General features: G+C 36.0%; 1 protein-coding gene and 1 pseudogene across 1 annotated transcript; one reads left to right on the forward strand and one right to left on the reverse strand.

The window, feature by feature from the left end:
• Positions 1-13: 13 nt before the first annotated feature.
• On the forward strand, positions 14-9,788 carry LOC110731371 (RNA pseudouridine synthase 6, chloroplastic-like). The gene is made up of 10 exons (XM_021911228.1): positions 14-503; positions 2,156-2,284; positions 2,391-2,645; positions 2,727-2,808; positions 3,406-3,521; positions 3,627-3,681; positions 3,913-4,024; positions 5,521-5,690; positions 6,973-7,314; positions 9,066-9,788. Exons 1-9 carry the CDS (start codon positions 262-264, stop codon positions 7,243-7,245), a joined length of 1,434 nt encoding a protein of 477 aa, XP_021766920.1. The 5' UTR covers positions 14-261; the 3' UTR covers positions 7,246-7,314; positions 9,066-9,788.
• A 1,549-nt stretch (positions 9,789-11,337) lies between these two features.
• LOC110731166 overlaps positions 11,338-24,987 on the reverse strand; it is a 33,994-nt pseudogene continuing 20,344 nt past the window's right edge.

Below are 24,987 nucleotides of genomic sequence, written 5' to 3' on the forward strand. Positions count from 1 at the left end.
AAATTAGTCGGAGTCTAATAGACTCTAAATTATCAAATAAAAATATCCTAGAAAAATATATGACTTGTTCAACCGATCAACACTACACTCATCCAACCACCTATTAGTCTATTACTTTTCCTTTAAATTAATCTCCCACAAATTCACAATTCATGTTTGAACCCAAATTTTGAACCCTTAAAAAGAAATACAAGTAAATTGGTAAGTTCATCTTTCTTTTCTTGTTGAAAGAAAGGGACAAAACAAACAAACCCACAAAAAATGCCCGGGAACCCAATGTCACTCGGACCCTCAAATTTCGGGCCAAACTTTATCAACACATGGTTCTCTTCTTTCCGGGGAACCCATTTCCGGTTAATCGGAGCTCCGACTACTCTCCGGCGCACGTTAGCTGCTACCCATTCTATTAGCTATAATAAGCTTGTGAGAGCGAATATCACTAGCCCAGTTTCAATCTCTAAGAGTGAGACTGTTGCTTCTTCTACCACTACCTCTGTTAATGGGTAATTAGCAAAAAAATTCATTTTTTTTGTTTTTAGGGTTCTCATGATTTTGGTAGAAAATTTATATACTGCATATTTTTATTGGGTGTTTAAATTTGTTTATATTTATTTGTGTATACCATTTTATTTGAAGTTTTAGTTTTGAAGTATGATTGCATTTGGTAGGAGATGCAATGTGTTCAATTGCCAATTTTAGTTTAGAATGAACTTTATTTGGGTGTTTAGGTAGCCATATAGTGCAATTATGATGTAGACGGGATTCAATCGAGGTAGTGAGTACTAAGCTAATTGGCATTCATTAGTATTAGCATTTTTATCGATTAATTAATTTTCTTAATGGCAATTGTGCTTGAGCCTAAAATTAAGGATAGCTGGTGAATAGAAGCATAAAGATGGAATCTTGATTACTAGTTTTTTATTTTGTTGATTGGTAGTATTTTTTGTTATGTAGGTGATGAAAATAATGTTTTAGATAAGAAATAAGAAAGACCGCTGCATTGTAGCCTAATGAAGGATTTAAGAATAGAATAATGGAATCCCAATAGTTTTCCTTCCGAGTTTTAATACATCTCAGTGCAGGTTAAGTGCTATCATCATTGGTTTTTTGGTATACATAAAGGAAACGAATCCCTTGTATGAGTTGTATTGAAGTGGGGATCGACGAGAGAAATGTTTTTATTACCATAGCCATAGGGTTGAGGAGGGTAACATATAGGTGTTGATGGACTTATAATTACCCTAAGAAAATGGAGTGTGTTACGTACTCTACCCCTCATACCAAACAATAGGTGAGAGCGATTGCATTTTCACTGTATTAATAAAAACTGTGAATTGTTTAGCTGAATTTTATTGAAAAATGCAACTTGAAGTCCCATAATGATAAATTTTGTATTGAAGTGCTCTTTTATAAAAGTTCTACTTGAACATATAGTTAATGTAATTAGTAGGGTGTAGAAGATTGGTTTAAAATTTCGATGACCAAGAATTATCCTTCTCACCAGAACTATTAATCCTCCATTTCTAAAGGTGCTTATGCATCTAATAGGCTTTTTGTAATAGACTAGCAAATTCTAGTGTAATTAATTGATAATTATGGAAATAGAAGATTGACTGTTGATTGATAATTTCTGTCAAAAGGTTACAAGGTGAGCAACCTGAGGCTGCCAATCTCCTAAGCAACTTTAGGTTGCAAATCTCTCAAGAGTTTCCTCACTAATTTTGGCACCTACTACCAAGTTTACTACCATACTTATAGAATTAATCCTAAGGTTGATACATGTGATCATTAGCTAAAATAGCAAAACCATAATTAGACATATTAGAAGCTTGTTGCTTGTTTTCCTTAGTTGCTTCTTAATGGGTTTTGTCATCTTGTTCTTTGTTGATGTTGCTGACTTCTTCTGCTACCCTTTTCTCATCGTTTGCCACTTCTTGACCATTGACTCTTGGCTTGCTACCTTTGGACCTCCGGGTGTACACTTGTATGGGTCAGGTCACAAGGTGGTCCATCACACTTTTGTAGGGTGCTACAAATGCAGCCTACATTTTCAACTATGACATACTATATTGCTGCCGAGCAATCCCTATCTCTTCCCCAATCTTTGCATACTCTAATATTAGTATTTAACTCTGAATTTTTTTTTTTTTTCCAGATATCCAGAATATAGCCGCTTACTACCCTGTCCATCAACAAATCTGTCACCAAGAATAGAGCACCTGGTTGTCTTGGAAAAAAGCCCTGTTTGTGAATACATTAGCAAAAGTTTGGATCTTCCACCATTGTGAGTGATGCTACTGTCTTCTGATCTTTGTTTTTCTTTTAATAGCCTATCTTGGTTCAATGAATGGATAGGGTTACATGATTAAGAAAGTGAACTGTTTGTTTAGGTACGTTGCAGATCTCATCCATTTCGGAGCTGTATATTATGCACTTATATGTCCAGACCCTCCTGTAACAGCTACCCCTGAACAAGTTCAACTGTATCAACAATTTACATCTCCTGAACTACTATTACATAGACGTTCAATCAAGGGAAAAACTTTCCGAGAAGCTCAAAAAACCTTCCGAGTAACTTGCACAGAGGAATCCTTTGAAGTAGGAACTTACTTGCGCATTCATGTACACCCAAAACGCTTCCCAAGGTGATTGAGGTGTGATTACTGTATCTACTTACTTAATTTTCACTGTTATACGTTATTGAACCTTGTATTCATTCTCATCAGGTGCTATGAAATTGATTGGAAGTCAAGGATTATAGCTGTTACTGAATCCTATGTGGTTCTGGACAAACCTGCTGGCACCTCAGTAAGTAAATACTGAAGAATTACTCATTGTCCCCATGATAACATTTGTATGATTAAGAAATTGGAAGCCTCACTTCAAATGGCAGCATTTTTCTTGTATCCTTGCATAAACAATAACAATTTCTTAATTTCTTATATGGCTTCAAATGGCAGCATGTCGCATTGTCGCCTGTATCCTTCCGTAAACAATAACTCTTTTCATATATATCAGTTCACTTGAAACACCTGATATTAGATGTATTATTGTGCTTTACTTGGTGGTTGATGTCTTGTTTAATAACCTTTAGTTCTTAATTAAAGCTTCTCAGTGACAGCTTGGAGTTCCTTAAAATTATGTTCAATGTATCTTCTCTACTTGTTTTTATCTTGTTATGTGTCTGCTACAAACTTTCAACTTTTTGAATTGGTATTTGTTTAATTTTTTCCTTATGTGTTTCTGAATACAGAAGAAATGCTAACTTAAAGGCATGTTTTATTACTTTTTATGATCCATGTGAAATACATGCATGCCACTTGCTTTGCATCAATTTTCTCACTACATAGGCAAATAATCTCGTAGTAATGATTTCTTCTAAAGTGTTAATTTTCTTTTGTTTAGGTTGGAGGGTCTTCAGATAACATTGAAGAATGCTGTGCAACTTTTGCCACTCGTGCCCTGGGATTGACTTATCCACTCCTTACTACACATCAAATTGATAATTGTACTGAAGGATGGTAATGTTATGCAATTTTCTGTTTGTTTGTTTTTTTTTTTTTTTTTTTTTTTTTTTTTTTTTTTTTTGTGAAAGTTGTTCTGTAATAATTGTGGCTCATTTGCAGTGTTGTGTTGGCCAGAAATAAGAAGTACTGCTCAACTTTTCACAAAAAGATTAGAGTAAGTCTATGAAATCTTTTAGATGATGAGATTATACAAATTATCCTAGATGACGCACACTTTAGTAATAAGAAAGTGGTTTAAGCTTCCAGTCCAGCAAATCCCCAGCAATTCTATGTCCATGCTACTGGAGCACCAGAACAATCATCTTTGTTTGCTCTGAAGTGTTACTGTATTATTATCTATCTATATAAATTTATATTAATATAGCCCTTTGTGTGTGAATATCAGGATAAAATGGTTAAGAAGCTCTACCTTGCACTTGCTGCAGCACCAGTACCTCGTGGAATATATACCCATTACATGCGTCCTTTTAATTTTGCTCCACGACTTATATCAGAAGGTAATCATTCTTGAATATATGGAAAGTATGGTTGTAATTAATGGTTGCAAATTGGCAGTAGTAATAAAAGTCTTAGGGCTATGTTTTTAGAACTGCAATTATTTCCCCAAGAAAGTGTTGTTCTTTGTAAATTTTTGTCACTACTCATTACCATTTAGAGAGGTGAGCCAAGTGGTATTGAGTGGTAGTGGAAGTTATGAATATAATTAGATACTTAATAAGAAAAGTGACCGGGGTTCTTTTCATGCACCCCACGACACCTAGGGATTAATTTGGGTGGTTGGAGTGCTTTGCCTTTAAACCGTCAATGTAGTCATTTCTATACATGCCTCTCTTAATTAACTAAAGGCCACCACGGGCCTTTATGTGACCAACTAATGATCATATATGTCTCCAAACAACATTATATGACCCGGGATGATCTCCTACAATATTGAGATTTTTTTATACCGGGTCTCGAAACCTCCGAAATTGGTCCAAAAGCATGGATTATAGCCTTCATTATTGGACAATTTTAGACTTTTTGAACCCAAAAAGGAAAGAGATTGAGGTGTTTCCCATAGACCCTATAACATCTCGGGAGTCCATTTTAGTGGTTTGGAGCTGTCCACTTGCCTTTAAACAATCAATATTGTTGTTTTTGTGTACGCCTCTTTCCATTGGCTATAGATCACCACGGGCTTTTATGTGTGGCCAAATAAGTTCGTATATGGTTCAAAAAACATTATATGACCTCAAGATGCGTCCAGCGTCCCTACAATTATGTGAATTTTTGATATTGGATCCCAATGCCTCTAAAATGGGTTCGATTTCATGTAGAATACACCGAGGTGCTTTTTGGGATTCCCAAAGGACCCCGGGAGTCCTACTTGGTGTTCGGAACCATCTCATTTATGCCTTGGTCCATCCTTGATCCTTAATCATCATGTCTTAAGATGCCTTCCTATGTCTTACCTTGGCCTTTTTGCCTTGTCCTGGTATCATTACCATGGACATTTCCATCTAACTTTCCATGCAAAATTGCATATAACTTAATTACCGTTACTGGCTACTCCACAATTAAGTTAACATCTTCCATTTTTGGATGTTCGGTGTCCTACTATTAAATCAGTATCATTTTATGTAAGTTATTTTTCTTTATTTGTAAAGTTGGGTCACATAGCCAACTACCCACTTTTTTCTCCACTGTTTTTCCCTCCTTAAATTCTGCACAAAAATTAGATGTTAACTTAAATGTGGGACAAAGGGATTATTAGATAGATGGGATTCTTTGTGGATACTTTGGGATAGCTTTGTACCTCAGTCTCAGGAAATATTTCAGCGAGTAGCTAACAGTTATTGTTCATTGCATTTAATAAGTTGTTTGACCCATCCTAACTATCATGTTGTAGGTAAAAGAATTTTAGTAATAGGGTTTCTGTGCATCTTTTGTACTCAACTGAAGAGAGGACCTCCTGCACTTGTCATAATAAATGTCCTGAGCTTTTCTGTTGCAGAGTATATTGATAGATGGCTCTTATGCCAGCTGGAAGTATTGGATTGTAAGGAAGTTCCTTGGCCGAACTCTTCCATCAGAGAAAAGTATCAAATTGAAGACTGTGGATGGCCTGTAGAGAATTTGGCTTACGAGTGTACTGTTGACCTTTTGACTGGCCGGACTCACCAGGTAAGTGTTGCAAGTGCGTGTAAAAGTATTTTGAAGTAGATGGAAACTGCTACGTTACTGGTCGCACTTGTGAAGTTGCAACAAATTTAGTGTAAATATAGTGCTGGGAATTTGTATTTGCATTTAATCTCTCAAATACACTGAGCTTGAGTTTGGATCTGCCTCTGAGCTTCATGCCAACTCAAAATCTTGCATACTCATCAACTCATGTCTTAGCATATTTTCTAATCTAATCAAGAAAAGTTAAATAATCATAGATCGCCATATAGTATATGCTAATTTATCTATTACTTTGACTTGCGATCATAATAATATTATTTAATTGGTACCTTTTGTTTTTCTCATCAATTCTAGCCTTTCAAATGCCTCCTTCTCAAATACTCGGCTATCATTGTTGCAATTTTTGCTTGTGAAAATATTGAACTTCATTGACCGTTTCTTGTTGAATGTAATATTGAACTTCTAGTCACTACGTTGGAAGTTAAAAATCTAAAAGAAATTGCGAATTTAATCTTAGGTAGAACTGTAGAAGTGTTATTATTCAGTTATTAGTGGGTCGAAGAAGAAGATGATGGGTATAAATAAATCAAATCAGTGGGAAAGAAAGGAAGTTGAAAATTGACGAGAGTTTTCTTTAGATTTTAGATTGTTCATTGTGAGAGAATCAAGCCTCTTGGAAGCCAGACTATCCTTTATATTCTGTAATTCCAAATTAATTATCCAATTCATGCTCTTTTTCTCTTCGTTTTCTATTTTTTTTGTCTTAAGTTTTATTGATTCATAGCAATCTTTCTCATCAGTTGGCCGTTGGTGGAGAATTTTGTTGTAACATATTCATATTACTGATCCATTTAAGTGGTGAAATTTTTCCAAAATGTGATCATTTTGGTACCTTTGTTTAAATAATGGTTACAACATAATCTTCTTTTGGAATGGTTTGGAAATTTGAGATGTATGTAGAATTGTAGCTGAACCCCTACAATGTGGAGAGGCTTTATCTTTTTACAGAGAACATATGCATTTTTCTTATTCATGTTACTCTTATATAATTTTGCTTTTTTGCTGTCTGTTTGCTTGCCCTTCTATATCCCATTGTTTAGTACATGTGAATATGTGATTTCGTGTCTGTCTGTTGTATTATTATTGAATTTCTTATGCAATTGTTTCTGTTCCTTCTGCTCTTGCTCTTGTTTTTGCTTCTTTTCTGGGTAATTTCATTAGACGTGTGGTTAACCGTCAAGAAACTATATGTAGTTAACTATTCGATTATATTCCTGCGCAGATTCGAGCACAATTTGCTGCTTGTGGGGCACCTATAATTGGTGATTCTATGTACATGCCAGCTTCTCTTGCAGAAAAAGCCACCCCAAACATTAATCCTCTTGGAAAATGTAAAGAAGAATATACTAGTGAGGATGAAAAAAATATTGCTATTGATAATTGGATTGCTTTGCATGGAAAGGAACCCACTGTTGCTATTGGTCTTCGAGCTTGTCAAATCTCTTGGGACAGCGGTGAGCATATCTACAACGCTGGGTCGCCGTGGTGGAGATGAGATTATTTTGTGACTCATGTGCCCTCTTTAATCACAATGAAGAAATTCTAATACAGAGCTGTAATCCAGGTTAGTCTATTTCTTATACACACTCTTAAACTTTCTCCTCTGATCAGTATCTATGCTGTAGAACCTTTAATGTGTCCTAGTTATTCTTAGCAAACTTCTTTAACTTTGGACCTTTGGTACAACTATCACACACAATAATTGTTAAGTTTACTTTCTAAGGGTCGAAAGAATGTTAGTGGAGGTTCTAATGGAGTTCTTGAGCCAAGGAAAAATCAAGGAGAACCCTTTTAGTTATATTTGGAGATATCTTTGATTTGACTTGCCAAAGAGATTTACCCAAGGGTTCTTTTTAAAAAAAAAATTCAAAAAAATTTGTGTACGCCCTGTTCACAATAAAATTAGTGTATATCGAACTATTAGTTATCGCGTAGCTTTTAACATGCTTAACTTAAAATCTAATACAACCTCCGTTAATTATTATGTGCAACTTTGGGGTATTATTTGTGAGATATAAAATATTCCAAAGTTGCACATAATAATTAACGGAGGTAGTACTACTTACTACTTATAATTTTAATGTATATAGGCCATGAGATAAATTCTATAAGGTTGATATATTTACCCTTCAGACATAAGTATTTAATTTTTACTCTTAGAAAGAGCACCTTTATCAATAAAACATAGGTAACTTTTATTTATATTGAGGTAACTGTCAAAGACTGACTTTTTGGCACACAGTTATAATTAATTAATTTAGCACAAATTAGAGGAAGGCTTGAATATGAGATTAATTAATAAAGGAAACTGATGATTACAAAAGATAGTCAATGGCTTAAGGCCATAAGTCTCAATGGTAGCTTGAGGCTACTACTCTCAAGTGTTTTCTCACAATTTTTCTGGATGGTGGCTACTCTCTTACAAACTAGTTTAAATACTCCAGCTCTTCTCTCAATTACAAGCCCTAATATTAATTAAGATTGTCATCTAGTAGAAAAGCAAAATAGACATAACACAAAAGTGTCCCTCTTCCATGGTTAGAGCTCCTTGTCTTCTTTCCCGATTCGGCTTGCCACCCAAATGCTCTGTTCTTCATGTCCCCTTCCTATTTCAGCTTTGTTGTTGACTTTGTTTGCTCCCCATTCTTTACCGTTGGAATTGAAGTGAAGTCCACTCAGCTTGGGCCTCCTTTGATAGACCCGAATTGGTGTTTGGGCCATCCTAGCTGACTGGGCTGATTGCACAGGTGGGTCTATAACAGTAACTTTTGATCACTTTAGGTTAACTTTATACCGGAGTACAATTACTAATGTACACCCAGTTTTATTTAAAAGTCTAAAATTATACTAGCAAATTTCTCTAATTTTCTTGACTTTTCCAACATAAACCACATGTCCACACTCTAAAGTATTGTCAGCCTGTTCTTGCTGTATCTGTTCAGGGGCAAGTTCCTTGCTAAAAGCTTTTTCGCTGTTATGTCTTGAATTCATAAGTCATAAACTACATGCATATTAGCCTAAAGAACTATGCTAACATAAAACAATTAGGAGACCACTGTGATGCCCCTTGCCCAATGTTTTTATAATTCTTGCATAAATTTCAGGATATTAGTTCCACAACCTTAACGAGTTTGGTGAGAATTTTTTTTGTTGTTGTTGTTTTTCCTTCCGCTCACCAGATCTAGCCTAGTAATTAGCTTAAGATATGTTAAGGCAGTCCATTCTGATCAAATTTAAAATGAACAGATTCCCTTCATTAGCCAAAATTTGCCTAAATGTTTTTATCATTGATACATGATATTTTCTTCGGTACAGATGTATAGCAGCTCCATTAATGGATAAATCATTGCGTGCCATAAGGCCCATAACAAAGGGCTCCTTTTAAATCACATTTTCGACATCTAGAAAGCGATGCAGGCAATTAACTACTGAAGTATCCATCAACTGCTAAGATACAGAACGGGACTAGGCACAGGCACTTCACCTTGCCTCTGAAGATTGTGAAGCACAAATCAGAAAATTCTGAATCATTTCTGAATGATATGGAATTTCTCTGAAGATCTGCATTTAAGAGTTCTTCTGGATTAAGGTCTGATTTCCGAACTTAATAAGCTTTGTTAATGTTAAATTTCGTAAAGAGATTGAAAAATTCTCTGACTGCACTTTCAGATGAAATTGTAGTTTCTTCTGTCCATTTTTGAGTAGTAACAGTTAACTTGTAACATGAAACTGATGCAACCTATATTTATAGATTTCAAATTTGAATTGCTGGTGATAATAGAACTGACCAATAACCGTGTAGCATTTACCAGCTTATGTATAAGCAAGATGATAAGATCCATGTTATCACGCATCTGTGGATGTAGGAGGCTTTTTTGCCGAGTAGTTCTGCAAATCGCAATATAGTGTAATGAAGTTTTTAGCGTCAAAACTTTGGCACATGATGCATGTGAAACCCGCATCACCTTATAGCTGATGAATGACAAGTACTTTTTGTTGGGTGGATCATATTAATATACGAAGTATTATCTTAGTATACTGCTGATGTATAATTGTGTGGTGAGTAAAATTTATGTACTGCTTGATGTAATCTAGAGAATGATTTGTTTTTGCCTTTTATGGTGTCCTTTTCATTGCTTGATAGAGAACTTGATAGGCCAATGATTGTTTTTTTTTTTTTCCGCCATTTTCGGTGTTTAGGATAATAATTAAATGGACTATATCAACCTATGAAGATATGAGTTGAAACAGAAACTTGATTAACCAATGGTGGTTGTGAAGTGTTGATGACTTACAACTAGCAAATCAGTCCTATTCTTTACCTTATCGGCTATTATTCACAACGTGAATTTCATTGGTGCCATCTGCTACAGGGTTTGGCGGAACAGCAACCCCAAAATCTGTTACAGTATGGCAGTGTAAGCGTAGTGGTACAGCCGTACAGCTCTCACTTCCTAATTACTCCCTCCGTCCCTTTTTGTTTGCACCATGGGTCCACTTTTTATGAGAGCTTTTTAGGTCAAATGCTGCAAACAATAAGGGACAGAGGTAGTATGAGGTTAGAAGCTAAATTTTTACTATCCTAACGTGTTGGGTATTGTGGTGGTTTTCTGAATAAGGATCTAGCTATCAGTCTAAATAGACGGGTTTCCTTGTGGGTTGGCATCCCCTTATCTTTCCCGCCTCCTCGGGAAATTCCTTCTTGGCCGGTTAATGGCCTGATAAAATCAACTTTAAGCCCCACCCATCTCTCATCCATCCTACTGCTCCCAGATTCCATGTAATAGTGCTACTTTTTCTCTAAATTTAGACACCTATATGTCATTAGTGGACTAAATTAAGGCAAAGAATCCATGGTTAATGTTGTAGTTATACTAGGTGGACTGAGCCATCATGTTGTCTCTTCAAACCCATCAAATATCCAATCAAAACATACTATATTAATATTAGCTAAATTAAACCACTCTACTTTGATGTTATTAGCTAAATGTAGTAGTTGCTTGCTTCATGATTATACACCTGTACCATAATTATCATGTATGGTCCTAAAAACATTTGTCCCCTGCGCCTTGAAAAGGGCAGGTCCTTTAAGAAAGATTCATGATAATGAAAGATTGAAAGGTCCAAGTGTCCTGCGTGTGTCCTAGTGTCGCGTTGAAATGAAGAGCTCAAGTAACATCAACCATACAGCCGCATTGGTAGCTTGGTACGACTTTTTAGAAGTATAATATTAACTGTTACTTTCATATACCAAGTATACGTTTATGGCGTGATAGCAATGATGTATTCATGTAGTCGGATGTAGATGCCTTATACAAATGTCTACAACTTGTATCAGGCACTGAATACAACCTATCCCATAACCTGGTATCCCTTGACTCGAATCAAACCTGCGACTTTGTGGGCGGAAGAAGTTAAGGCTTATCAGTTACCACCTTTCCGCTTTCTTGATTCTCTGACCTTTATTACTTTGACATGTACAAACGTCGATATGGATACAGATATGTCATTCTTCACTGGTAAGACATAGGTACAAGGTGTCTGAGTACTAAGATTATTCTTTATGATGTTTTTATGTATTTCTCTGTTAGAAGTCTTAAGTTGATTGTAAGACATCTTCACCTCTACCCCGCTTCATTATTGTCTGTGTTCTACGCTTGGCAATGAAGTTTCTGTACCAAGCAACTGATAATTTTGGACTTCTCTTCAATGTATTATAATCAACATGATATAGCCCAAATCTTCTGGTGTATCCATATAACCACTCGAAGTTGTCAAGCAATGACCATGCAAAGTATCCTCTAACGTCTGCTCCTTTCCTGCTCATAAGGAGTATGAGATGCAAAATTAGTTGCCTCGACAAAATACTCCATTCAAAAAAATAGTCACAGATATCATCAAATGTCAAGAAAAATTTGTCAGAGTTTCTGAAACAGAAATAGATTATGGTGATTTTAGTGAAATTGTGGTGAATCCAAAATTATGAGGGTTAAGGACAATGTGACGTTTAAGGTGGAGTAATAGAGAAGAATCAGAAGATTTTTTCTTTTAGTTTGAAAGTGAAGCTCATTTGGGACAAAGGCTTTGTCCTTTTCTTTATATCGTACAATTCCTTATGATGGTTCATGCTAGCTGACCCCAAATCACTTAGACTAAGGCTTTGTTGTTGTTGTTTATGAAAGTGAAGCTCATTTTCCTTTACAGATTGAACTGCTGACTTACTTGATAGAACTTAGGAGTAAATCCAGGTAACTAGCCATGTATTCCACTCTCTTGGAATCATTCAGTAGTTCGGCGACACTAGTACTTGAATTGCTTTCTTGAACAAACCCTGCCAGATAGAATTTTATGTGTTAGTAAGGAATTGACTTAAGACACAAAAATGCAATGGAATGGCTCCTCGAATTACTACGATCTTCACCAGCTTACCGTTTTCTGTTATGAACATGGGTGTATTATTGTATCTGTCCTTCACATAGGTAACCATTTTTTCCATTCCTTGAGGGTGGATGTACAGCCAATCCATTGCTGTCTGTATCAATTTGAAATGAAAAACACAATGATATAGTCACCCAAGAACGTAGTATGTTAAGATCTACAGCCTATTGTTTCTTTGTTTTGAATTGAATTTTGCTGCCCTTATTTGAGCTTATGACAATCTGTTGGCTCTTTTCTGCAATCCAATCTAAGTAAAAAAGAGCGAGGTTTTTTGATTTGCAAAGATTGCTTACTGGTTCGCCGATTAGGATGCCTTCTTTATATGGAGTTCTCAGGTATGCACCTTCAGTCCAGGTAACTCCAGGTCCAGATTTACACCTTGTGAACATGCAGTCCTGGGCATAAAAACTAGTGTAGTGGTTGATACCAATGAAATCGAGTGCTTTATTTAGTATCCTCTTCTCGTTCTTTGAAAATCTTGGTAAAATTGGTCCCAGAATCTTTCGCATCTCTGCTGGGTATTCTCCATACATGATTGGATCTAAAAACCTGTACAAAAAGGCGCTTATCATTTATTCCCTTTTCCAAATATATGTAAGAGTAATGACAGTGAAGCAATTAGGATACCAATTCATGAAGAAAGACTGAGCTCTTTCAGCTGCAAACTTGTCGAATGGCGAGTTGCTGATAGGTTCATACCATACGGCACTAACAACAATCCCAATTATACCTCCTTGTTTTTCCTGCATGTTTTACAATATTAATCACAATTTTGTAAATGTTTTTTTGCAAACTAAAGCAAATAATACATCATACTCTATAGCAGGTTTGTTAGCTCAGGAAAAGTACTTTCCTGTTTTCTGCTGTTATATTCATGCTTAACATGACTGGTATATGTATCGCTGATGAAAATTTACTGATACCAAGCCGGCCTAATAGTAGTATAGTACTCAGCAGTTTAATTACAACAAACTCATATACTTCGTACTAATAAAACAGGTACAGATTCTTGTGCATAGTTTCCAATTACCGTTACCTGGTATTTGGTTCTGTACAGGTTTACAGCAGCCGCATGAGCAAGGATAACATTGTGAGCTGCAATGAAGGGTTCCTTCTCAGAATCTCCTTTCGAACAGTTTCCAAATAAGCCTGAACACCGGTTTGGTGGGTATTCACCAGTACGGTACCCAAAAATAGTATTTACATTCGGCTCATTGAAGGTGACCCAGTATTTTACCCTGTCCCCAAAGTATTTGAAGCAGATATTCGCGTAGTATTCAAAATCCTTCCTGCAAGTATCAATATTTCAGTACTCTTCTCATTTCGAAGCACTTAAGGATTCTGAACTTATTCAATGTTTTATTTTCGAAGAATAATGCATAATTGGTTTCATGCTTCATATGTGCTTACTGTATTTCAGAGCTAAGCAATCCGCCATATCTGTCCTCGAGTTCTTGAGGGATGTCGTAGTGGCTCAGTGTCACAAAAGGCTGAATCCCTTGCTCATACGGAAGTAAAAAAAACTCGGATGAGTTTACTTAGCCGAAGTAAAAGGTAAAATGTTTGTTACAGTTTTGTATCTTAGAACAAACCTTTAGCAAGTAGAGTGTCAATGAGCTGGTTGTAAAATCTGATGCCTGCTAAATTGACGACTCCATATCTTCCTTCTGTTGCATACGTAAATTGAGTGACAATGATCAGTTTTAGAACTACCTGTAAGCTGTTTTTATGTTAGACTATAGAGTATAAACATGAGCTTACTTGGTAAAATTCTAGCCCATGATATGGAGAAACGATAACTGTTGAGTCCAAGATCAGCCATCAGCTCTACATCTTCCTGTTTCACCAAGGTGAACATTGATTAGCTAGATTGTATTGTTATTGTCACCAATCAATCTTTTCATTTGTGTCCCGAAGCATTTACTATTTTACCACAAGGTACTTAACAATGTTAGAAATCAAAGGACCATATCAACGGAAAAAACCATCTACCCACTGAATAAACTACCCATTTTTAAAAGAGAAATTTGTAATCATTTTTTTTGGACATGTATATTTTTTTCACGTACTCGTGATTAGTATAGTTTGTTGTTTATTTTTGTGGATCGATCAAGCAAGAGAGTATGGTCCCAATGTGTTGACTCGAATGAACAATACAAGAGGGGGGGGGGGTGAATTGTATTGTGGAGGAACTAGGGTAATTTTTGCGAAATTCTTAAATAAACTTCAACAAAAACTTTAAAGTGCAAGAGAGATTTTACGTGGAAAACTTCTTGGCCCTAATCAAGAAGAAAAACCACGACCACAAGGGATTTTAAACTCAACTCTTAATAATAATAGGGCAAACAACCTATTACAAATTAAGACTCTAAACTCAAGTTCCTCAACGAACTTAAGTTCCCCCTCAACTGATCCCTCAATCAGTTGAGCACTCTAATCTTCTCTTTCTCCTTGCTTCACTCAAAGCAACTCAAACACTCTAGAGTTTACCCAAACTCTACCCCAATACAACTCAAGATTAACACTACTAAGATGCTAAGTACAAAGACACTCAAGGACTTAAGTGGATTTTTGACTCTTTTAGAAAAGCTAAGTATTGTAATGCTCAAGTCTCATTTTTTTTCAAAACAGAAAAATAATCCTATTTTTACAAGAGGAAAGCGGTTGAAACTTTTACGTTTGCTTCCAACTCCCACTATACCACAACTTCCATTAATTTAGGAAGTGCAGTTCGTGGAGGCTTGGGCAGCAAGCTAAATCACACAATAAGGAAGTGGTTCCTTTATTTTCTCAACCTCCTTGACTCAGTAAAAAGACGTTTACAAAACTAGTTTTACCAAGTCAGATTTTCCAAAATATTAGGATAAAATCAAAACAGAAAATCTTTAAAAATAAATAAGATAGTTTTTTCTTTAAAAGATAGATAAGATCAAAACAGAAAATCTTTAAAATAAATAAGATAGTTTTTCTTTAAAAGATAATTTTCCAAAAATAAAATAGAATCTTTTTAAACAAAGGAAAATAAAATCTTTATAAACTAAAATTAAATCCACTTAAAATCCTATCAATTAACAATGTACTTAGCAAATATACAAGAAGCCTAAAATAAACATTAAAGATACAATAGACTTCTTGGAACTCAGTGAAGCTTCGACTCTGGAGCTTCAGTTTCTCACTCAAGGAACTTGATTTCTGATTGTCTTCTATGCTCGTCCATAGCTCAATCTTTAGACTTGTTCCATGCTCCATTCTGACTCTAGAACTTCGTTGCCAATAAGAACCTCTCAAATACATCAAAGCTAATAGACAAAGATTAAAGCCCTTATGGGTTTGCTTAGGTTCCTTGAGTCATCATCAAAACTTAAGATCAACAATATTCCCCCTTTTTGATGAATGACAAACCTAAACAAACTCACAAAATAAAAAGTAAAAGACAACCAGAGAAAAAGAAACTTAAAATGAAAAATGAACTAGTTAAAATTAAACGAGGAACTGAATGAAATGAATAGTTACATACCTTCTATATTAAACGCATGGAGAGTTTGTCAACAATTGAGTTTGCCTTCTTTTTCCCCCTTTTGGCGTTCATCAAAATTAATGCATACAAAGACATATATCTAAACACAGCACCATTATAATGGTTTGTGTCCAAAGCACAGAACAAAGCACATATAGGCAGAAATAGTATGCAAATAGTCATAAAAGCAAGCAGGCAACATCCATATAAACAAACTGATGTTCCTCCAGAACATCAAAACAAAAGAAAATACCCTGTGTTAAGTGTTTACAGACCAAAAAGAAGCAAAAAGAAGCAAGTTCAAATCAGATCAAGTTCCAGAAAATAAAGATTAAAAACATCAAGCTTTAGGGGCAGAGGACTGGGTCTCTTCTTCAGCATCCTTCTCTGGCACCTCTTCAATGACCAAGTCCTCCAATTTCTTCAGCAAGTCAGCCTGCCCTTTGGAGAGAGTGGATGTGTTCTGATGCATTGTTGAGGTGAGCTCTGTGGAAGCTTTCACCAAGTCTGACACTACTTTCTCAAGAGCTTCAATCCTTAGAATCAACCCTGGTTGAGCATCAACTAGTTTGTGCATCATCTCCTTAAGAGCCTTAAGTTCCAAGGTGGAACTCACATTGCTGTACCCAGCAAAACCTGAACCTGTAGGAAAAGTTTTTTCAACAGAAGCTTGAAGGATGCCCTGTTCCCCCTGAGAACCAGTTTTCTCTTCAAGAACACCTTGATCCCCTGGAGCACTGTTTCTCTCTTCACTCAGATCAACCACCGCAACAGACTCAGCCTTGTCCTTCCCTCTTGGCCTTATAGCCAACCTAGTACTTTTTCTCTTCCCAGAACTTTGAGTATCCTTCTGGTTAGACATCACAATCACCTCTTTCTTTTTCTGTTCACCTTCTTTCTTACTGTCCTCTTCCTCCAACCATTTATCCAACTCTTCATCTTCCTTTTTCTTCAAACTATTCTCATCCTGTTTAGGTTTAGAAAGGGATTTTGAAAGAAATTGAGTAGTTCCCTCAACAACAGTTAGGTTTCGGGCTTCAAGTGTTTTGGGTTGAACATAATGGTTGGACTTAAGCTTAAGGGATTCATAGTTAGTCATGGAAATTCCAAAACTTTCAAGAAGAGTGATTATTAGGTTTGCATATCCAACCTTTAAGTGATTGGCGAGACAATGGGTGAGATGCTGGATCATCAAAGAAGGAAAATTTATCTGAATTTTGTTTTCAAGACAATACATAAGCACAACATCAAGATGATTTGCCTCGTGCCTATGCTGGGTTCTAGGAATGATAGCTAGATGAACAAAAATAAACATCAGCTTTTGAATAGGAGAGAACAGGTTATGGTTGGTTCGAACTTTGGATGCTTTACCCCCTATTGATTCAACAATCTTTTCAATGGGAACACCCTCAACACTTAATTCTGTTTCTCCCTTAAAATATTCATCAAATCCCTCATTAGGGGTTCCAAACACAGCAGCTAAATCATCAGCATCAAAACTAATTTTCTTGTTTTTGACTTTACTAACACAAACACCATTTATATTCTTAAAATTCGCACAAAATTCCTTTAATGGTGCATGCGCAATCACATTGTCATAACATTCACTAAACAACTTAATCCAATTTTGTGCTTCAAGTATATCAAGAAGTTCAGAGTACTTACTCGATTCGCACCACTTTAAGTTTATACAAAACCCAGGAATGAAACGCTCAGAGCTGGCTTCAAGTCTTTTGACAGCAGCGGACTTCGACTTTTCCCCTTGAATTGGTTCACCCAGTTCCTCATAGTCCAATTCTTCTTCAACCTCGATCTTTCTCTTTTTCGAATCACTGCGAGCCATGGGTTTGTTTTGGGGTTTTTCAGCAACGGTTTTGACTGAGGTTTCAGTCTCTATTTCCATGGGTGATCCCTTTTTAGGAGAGTTTTGGATTTTTGGTGAGATTTCCATGGGAATTGGAGAGGTATCACTAAAAATGAGTGTGTATTTTACGGAGTGAGGTGGTGAGGAACAGTGGTTAGGGTTTGGCTTCATTATATAGTGGTGGAATTTAGAAGGGTGAAATTGGTCTGTGGAATGGTGTAGAAGGTTAATTGAATGGGGTAGGTGTCGATTGATGAAGGATGGCATAAAATTTTCACTTGGTCAGATTTTAATGTGATTTGACATGAAAGGTTTAGGTTAATAAAATTATGATCAGGAACTTTGAATTGAATGCAAACAGTCACGGGTATTTAATCAACAATTTTGAGGAGTGAATTTGAAATTTAAAAGATAAGCAGTGAGGAATAATTCAAAAATAAGATTTTGAGTAGATAAAATTAATCAACTAACTAGTTAATTAATTCACAAAAAGATAGAATAAAATCTTATAGATTATTTCGGAGGAACTAGGAACAAATCAACATAGTTTGTAATAACACAGACATGCCTAATGCAATTTGATTTCTTCACATACAGACACAATCCCATATGCATTGCCATACATTCTAATGCGTAGGACTATGTTTTCACATATACATATTGTGTTAGATACATACAATGCATGCATGATTGACTTATACCTTGGGGGAACTTGAGGTCTTCTTAACTCAATTGTATCATACCAAGTTCCATGCGCATCTTTTCAAATTTGTCCCTGCTCAAAGGCTTAGTAAGAATGTCAGCTATCTGATTTTCAGTTTCACAAAAATCTAACTTAATTAAGCCCTTTTCCACATTATCCTTAAGAAAATGATGCCTTATGTGAATATGTTTCACACGAGAATGATGAACTGGATCTTTTGAAATGCATATGGCACTAGTATTATCACAATAGATAGGAATGCAATTATACTTCATACCATAGTCTCTTAGTTGTTGTTTTATCCATAGTACTTGAGAACAACAGGCAGCAGCTGCCACATATTCAGCTTTAGCAGTTGACAAGGCCATTGTATTCTGTTTCTTGGATCCCCAAGAAACTAGGCATGGTCCGAGAAACTGAACCATTCCTGAAGTACTCTTCCTATTCACCAAATCTCCTGCATAGTCAGCATCTGCAAAACCTTTTAAATCAAAAGTATCACTTCTAGGATAGAAGAGACAAAGATGGTCAGTTCCTTTGAGATATCGTAGGATCCTTTTTACTGCTGTAAGATGTGACTCCTTAGGATTAGATTGGAACCTTGCACATAAGCCTACACTAAATGCAATATCAGGTCTGCTAGCAGTTAAGTATAAAAGGGATCCAATCATACCTCTGTATTTGGTTTGATCTACACTAGTTCCTTGTAGATCTTCATCTAATCTTGTGCCTGTTCCCATTGGTGTATGGTTGGTCTTTGCTTGATCAAGATTATATTTCTTCAGTAGTTCCTTGACATACTTTTGTTGGTGAATTGCAATACCTCTTTCTGTTTGTTTGATTTGTAATCCAAGAAAGAAGTTGAGTTCCCCCATCATGCTCATCTCAAATTCACCACTCATTAGCTCAGCAAAGTACTTGCACAAGTTTTTGTTAGTTGCTCCAACAATAATATCATCAACATATATTTGAACAACTAGTAAATCAGTTCTTTCAGATTTTAAAAACAAAGTTTTATCTACTTTACCTCTTTTAAAATCATTTTGAAGAAGGAACTTAGAGAGCCTTTCATACCAAGCTCTAGGTGCTTGTTTCAGCCCATAAAGAGCTTTATCAAGCTTAAAGACATGATTAGGAAATTGGGGATTTTCAAAACCTGGAGGTTGTTCCACGAACACCTCCTCTTCAAGAAAGCCATTTTTAGAAAGCACACTTAACATCCATTTGATATAGTTTGAAACCCATAAAAGAGGCAAACGCAATTAACATTCTAATAGCTTCTAATCTAGCAACAGGAGCAAAAGTTTCTTCAAAGTCAATACCTTCTTGCTGATTATAGCCTTTCACAACAAGTCTTGCTTTGTTTCTTACAATTGTTCCATATTCATCCAGCTTATTCCTGAATACCCACTTGAGCCCTATAACCTTTTTGTGTTTAGGTTTCTCTTAAAGATGCCAAACCTAATTCCTCTCAAACTCATTGAGTTCATCTTGCATGGCAACTATCCAGTCAGCATCCCTTAGAGCTTCTTCATGATTTCTTGGCTCAATAATGGATAGGAAGGCTTGAAAGGCACAGAAGTTACTCATTTGTGATCTGGTCTGAGTTCCTCTACCAATATCACTTATAATAAGGTCTGTTGGATGAGACCCTTGATATTTGAATGGCTTTGGTTGAAACTCTCTGGCAGGAACTCCTATTTGAGGCACTTCTTCTACATTTTCCTCGTTGCCAGATTCTCCATGATCTTGTTCCTCCGGGGTTTCTTGATTTGGAACTTCAGCATTTTCTTGATGTTCTTGCTCAGGTTCCTCACTTACTTCCTTGGTTTGCTTGGAGGTTTCTTCCTCTTCTTCCCTGTCTCTAATCATACCAATTTCATAATCAATATTGTCTTGTTCCTGCACATTCATAAACATATTAGATTCATCAAATATCACATGAATGCTTTCCTCTACGCACAATGTATTTTTATTGTAAACTCTGTAAGCTTTGCTATTTGATGCATAGCCAAGGAACACCGCTTCATCACTTCTTTCGTCAAATTTTCCTATGTTCCTTTTTCCATTATTATGAACAAAGCACCTGCATCCAAAAGCTCGAAAGTGAGAAATATTGGGTTTTCTGCCCTTAAACAGTTCATAAGGAGTCTTATTGATGATTGGTCTCATCATAACTCTGTTAATGATATAACATGCAGTATTGATAGCTTCAGCCCAGAAGTTCCTTGGAAGACCACTTGCTATGAGCATAGTTCTTGCCATGTCTTCTAGAGTCATGTTCTTCCTTTCAACAACTCCGTTCTGTTGAGGAGTTCTTGGGGCTGAAAAGTTATGATCCATGCCATTTTCTTTGCAAAAGTCATCGAATCTTGAATTCTCAAACTCAGTTCCATGATCTGATCGAATGTGGATAATTTGATTTCCACTTGTCTTTTGTGCTCTTTTGGCAAAGGACACAAATTCATCAAAAGTTTCATCTTTGCTAGACAGAAAAATCACCCAAGTAAATCTAGAAAAATCATCAATAATAACTAAAACATATTTCTTTCCACTTCTACTTTGAACACGCATGGGACCACACAAATCCATATGGATTAGCTCCAATGGCTTTGTAGTGCTGACCATGTTTTTGCTTTTAAAAGAAGACCTGACTTGCTTGCCTCTCACACATGCATCACAGATATGTTGTATGAGAAACTTGACTGGGGGAAGCCCTGTAACCAAGTTCCTTGTTCTAAGTTTATCCATGAGTGAGAAGCTAGCATGTCCAAAACGTTTATGCCATAATAAAGGATCATCATTAATGACACTCAAGCAGGTAAGGTTGTTCCTTGGAACAAAATTTAGATCTACAATGTATGTGTTCCCTTTTCTAGTTCCTTCAAGAACAACCCTTCCTGTTTTATCATTTATGATGTTGCATGAATCAGAGGTAAAACTTACAGAGTTTCCTTTATCACAAAATTGTGATATGCTCAGAAGATTGTGCATCAAACCCTCGACCAAAAGTACATTTTCTATTGAATGAGAACTGGACCTTCCTACTTTTCCTTTAGCAATTACTTCACCCTTTTTGTTGTCTCCAAAGGTCACAGTTCCTCCTGGATAGGCCTCTAGTGAGAGAAACTTTGATTTATCTCCTGTCATATGCTTTGAACAACCACTGTCGAGGTACCACGTGTTGTTCCCCCTCACTAGGACCTGCAAAAGAACTTATTGGTTAGATTCAGGAACCCGGGTTTCCTTGGGTTCCTTGGATGTTGAAGCAATATCAGATTTCTTTACCCAAACTTGCCTAACATTCTTGCTAACAGACTGTTCCTTCTTGTTGCAAGTAGCAACAAGATGACCAGTCTTACCACAGAAGGTACATACTTTATAACTAGGCAGGTCTACATATTTTTTCTTGCCCTTATGCTTAGACCGTATGAATCCTAGACCTTCAGTTCTTTTGGTTTGAGCATTTTCAATCCACTTAGGAATTCCAAACTGACTAATGCTTCTTTCTTTTCGAAGCTCCAGTTCCTTCTCCAAATTTGCCTTTTCAATTCTTAACTCGTCAAGATTATGTTTTAATTTTTCAAAATCCTCATTAAATTTAGGCAGAGATTCGGAGGAGGAACTTGGAGACACTTCTGCACTAGCAAGTTTGTATTGAGTCAGTTCTACATTAACCATGATATTTTCAAACTTGAGTTTCTCATTCATTTCTTTTAAGAGAAGATTCTTGTCAAAAAGTTCAAAAAATCTACTCTGAACATCAGTTCGTTGATTTTCAATCCACGTATTGTGTTCCTTGCATACTTTGAGAGCTCTTTGACATTCACCTAGACGAATACTAGTATGAGTCCAGTCATCTTCCAATTCAAATACTAAATCAATGAGAGCATCTTTAGTATAAGTCTTAAGCACATTAGGATCAAGGAATACCTCTTTAGCAAGCTCATCATTGTAAGCCTTTTCATCACGTTTGGCCATCAAACACAAATGAGCTGCTTCTTCTTCAGGTTGTTCCTCTTCATCCTCACTTTCAGAATCTCCCCATGCAGCAATCATAGCCTTCCTAATGTCTGTTTTGTTGAAAGGAGTTTTGTTGTAGTTGCTCTTACTTTGTTCCTTTGCCTCCCCTTTTCCTTTCTCTGTATCCCAAAGTGGACACTCACGAATAAAGTGTTCTAGAGATCCACATTTGTGACAACCAGAGTCAGCTTTTGAAGTAGAAGGTTTCTTGGTGAAGTTCCTTGACTTGTTGTTTCGGTTGAACATTCTTTTGAACCTTCTCACCAGCATAGCAGCCTCTTCTTCATCGACTTCAGATTCTTCTTGATCTCCAGCTTTGAGAGCCAAACCTTTTCCTCGGTTTCCTTCACTGTTGCTTGTTCCTAGGTGCAACTCATGAGTCATGAGGGAACCAGCAAGTTGCTCAATATTGAACTTTGTGAAGTCCTTTGTTTCTTGTAAGGCTGTTACCTTGGCTCTCCATCTCTCATCTTGAGGGAGGCTTCTTAAGACTTTTCTGACCTGCTCATCAATAAGGATTTGCTTTCTAAGAGAAACAAGCTCATTAATGATGTTAGTAAATCTAGTTAACATTTCCTGAATTGATTATTTTGGTTGCATTTCAAACCGTTCATATTTTGACATAAGCAAGTCAATTTTAGAGCGTTTTACTTCGTTAGTTCCTTCATGGGTAACTTGAAGTAAATCCCAAATTTCTTTAGCATTTTTACAACCCATAACACGATTGTGTTCATGGGGTCCAAGACCACAATGAAGTAATTTAACAGCAAGTGCATTAATTTCCATTTTCTCAAAATCTTCCTTATCAAATTCAGACATGGGTTTAGGTACTACCTCATTTTCATTAGTAGTTTTGGTAATTTCAAAATCACCAACTTCGATCACTCTCCAAACCTGGTAGTTGTCGGCTTTGATAAAAATCTTCATCCTGTTCTTCCAATAGGTGTAGAATTTCCCATTGAACATAGGAGGACGCTGCGTAGAGTAACCTTCTTCCAGTTTCTCGTGATTGTTCATCTTGATTCCAGGAACTTGACTCGTCAGGGTTTCCTGATTTCCTCGAGGAACCGGCTCTGATACCAATGTGTTGACTCGAATGAACAATACAAGAGGGGGGGTGAATTGTATTGTGGAGGAACTAGGGTAATTTTTGCGAAATTCTTAAATAAACTTAAACAAAAACTTTAAAGTGCAAGAGAGATTTTACGTGGAAAACTTCTTGGCCCTAATCAAGAAGAAAAACCACGACCACAAGGGATTTTAAACTCAACTCTTAATAATAATAGGGCAAACAACCTATTACAAATTAAGACTCTAAACTCAAGTTCCTCAACGAACTTAAGTTCCCCCTCAACTGATCCCTCAATCAGTTGAGCACTCTAATCTCTCTCTTTCTCCTTGCTTCACTCAAAGCAACTCAAACACTCTAGAGTTTACCCAAACTCTACCCCAATACAACTCAAGATTAACACTACTAAGATGCTAAGTACAAAGACACTCAAGGACTTAAGTGGATTTTTGACTCTTTTAGAAAAGCTAAGTATTGTAATGCTCAAGTCTCATTTTTTTTTCAAAACAGAAAAATAATCCTATTTTTACAAGAGGAAAGCGGTTGAAACTTTTACGTTTGCTTCCAACTCCCACTATACCACAACTTCCATTAATTTAGGAAGTGCAGTTCGTGGAGGCTTGGGCAGCAAGCTAAATCACACAATAAGGAAGTGGTTCCTTTATTTTCTCAACCTCCTTGACTCAGTAAAAAGACGTTTACAAAACTAGTTTTACCAAGTCAGATTTTCCAAAATATTAGGATAAAATCAAAACAGAAAATCTTTAAAAATAAATAAGATAGTTTTTTCTTTAAAATATAGATAAGATCAAAACAGAAAATCTTTAAAATAAATAAGATAGTTTTTCTTTAAAAGATAATTTTCCAAAAATAAAATAGAATCTTTTTAAACATAGGAAAATAAAATCTTTATAAACTGAAATTAAATCCACTTAAAATCCTATCAATTAACAATGTACTTAGCAAATATACAAGAAGCCTAAAATAAACAATAAAGATACAATAGACTTCTTGGAACTCAGTGAAGCTTCGACTCTGGAGCTTCAGTTCCTCACTCAAGGAACTTTATTTCTGAGTGTCTTCTATGCTCGTCCATAGCTCAATCTTTAGACTTGTTCTATGCTCCATTCTGACTCTAGAACTTCGTTGCCAATAAGAACCTGTCAAATACATCAAAGCTAATAGACAAAGATTAAAACCCTTATGGGTTTGCTTAGGTTCCTTGAGTCATCATCAAAACTTAAGATCAACACAATGCTTATTTACTAAATTTGGCAGCATGCTTATATAAGTTTATATGGGGTGTCAGTTGTCGACTGTCCAAAACAAATGTCAATTTTCACATATTATGGAGTATATATTACGCAGTATTAGACAAAAGGGCATAGAAGCACACGTTTTTTTTAATTTTTTTTTTTATTTATTACTACGTATTATAAAGGTAAGAAAAATAACGGGCCACGTCATATGCATGCACTTTCGCTATCTTCTTTTAACAATACTCGTAGTATTATACACATTTCCTTTGATTCTTGTTACAATTTTTTGTTAAAATTCCGAGTTAGAAAATTCAATTATAATTCTTGTTTGTTTTCAGAATATTTGTAAATTAAATATTGTTAC

Source organism: Chenopodium quinoa, unplaced genomic scaffold (genome assembly GCF_001683475.1).
Source record: "Chenopodium quinoa cultivar QQ74 unplaced genomic scaffold, ASM168347v1, whole genome shotgun sequence".
Taxonomy (NCBI): Eukaryota; Viridiplantae; Streptophyta; class Magnoliopsida; order Caryophyllales; family Amaranthaceae; genus Chenopodium; species Chenopodium quinoa.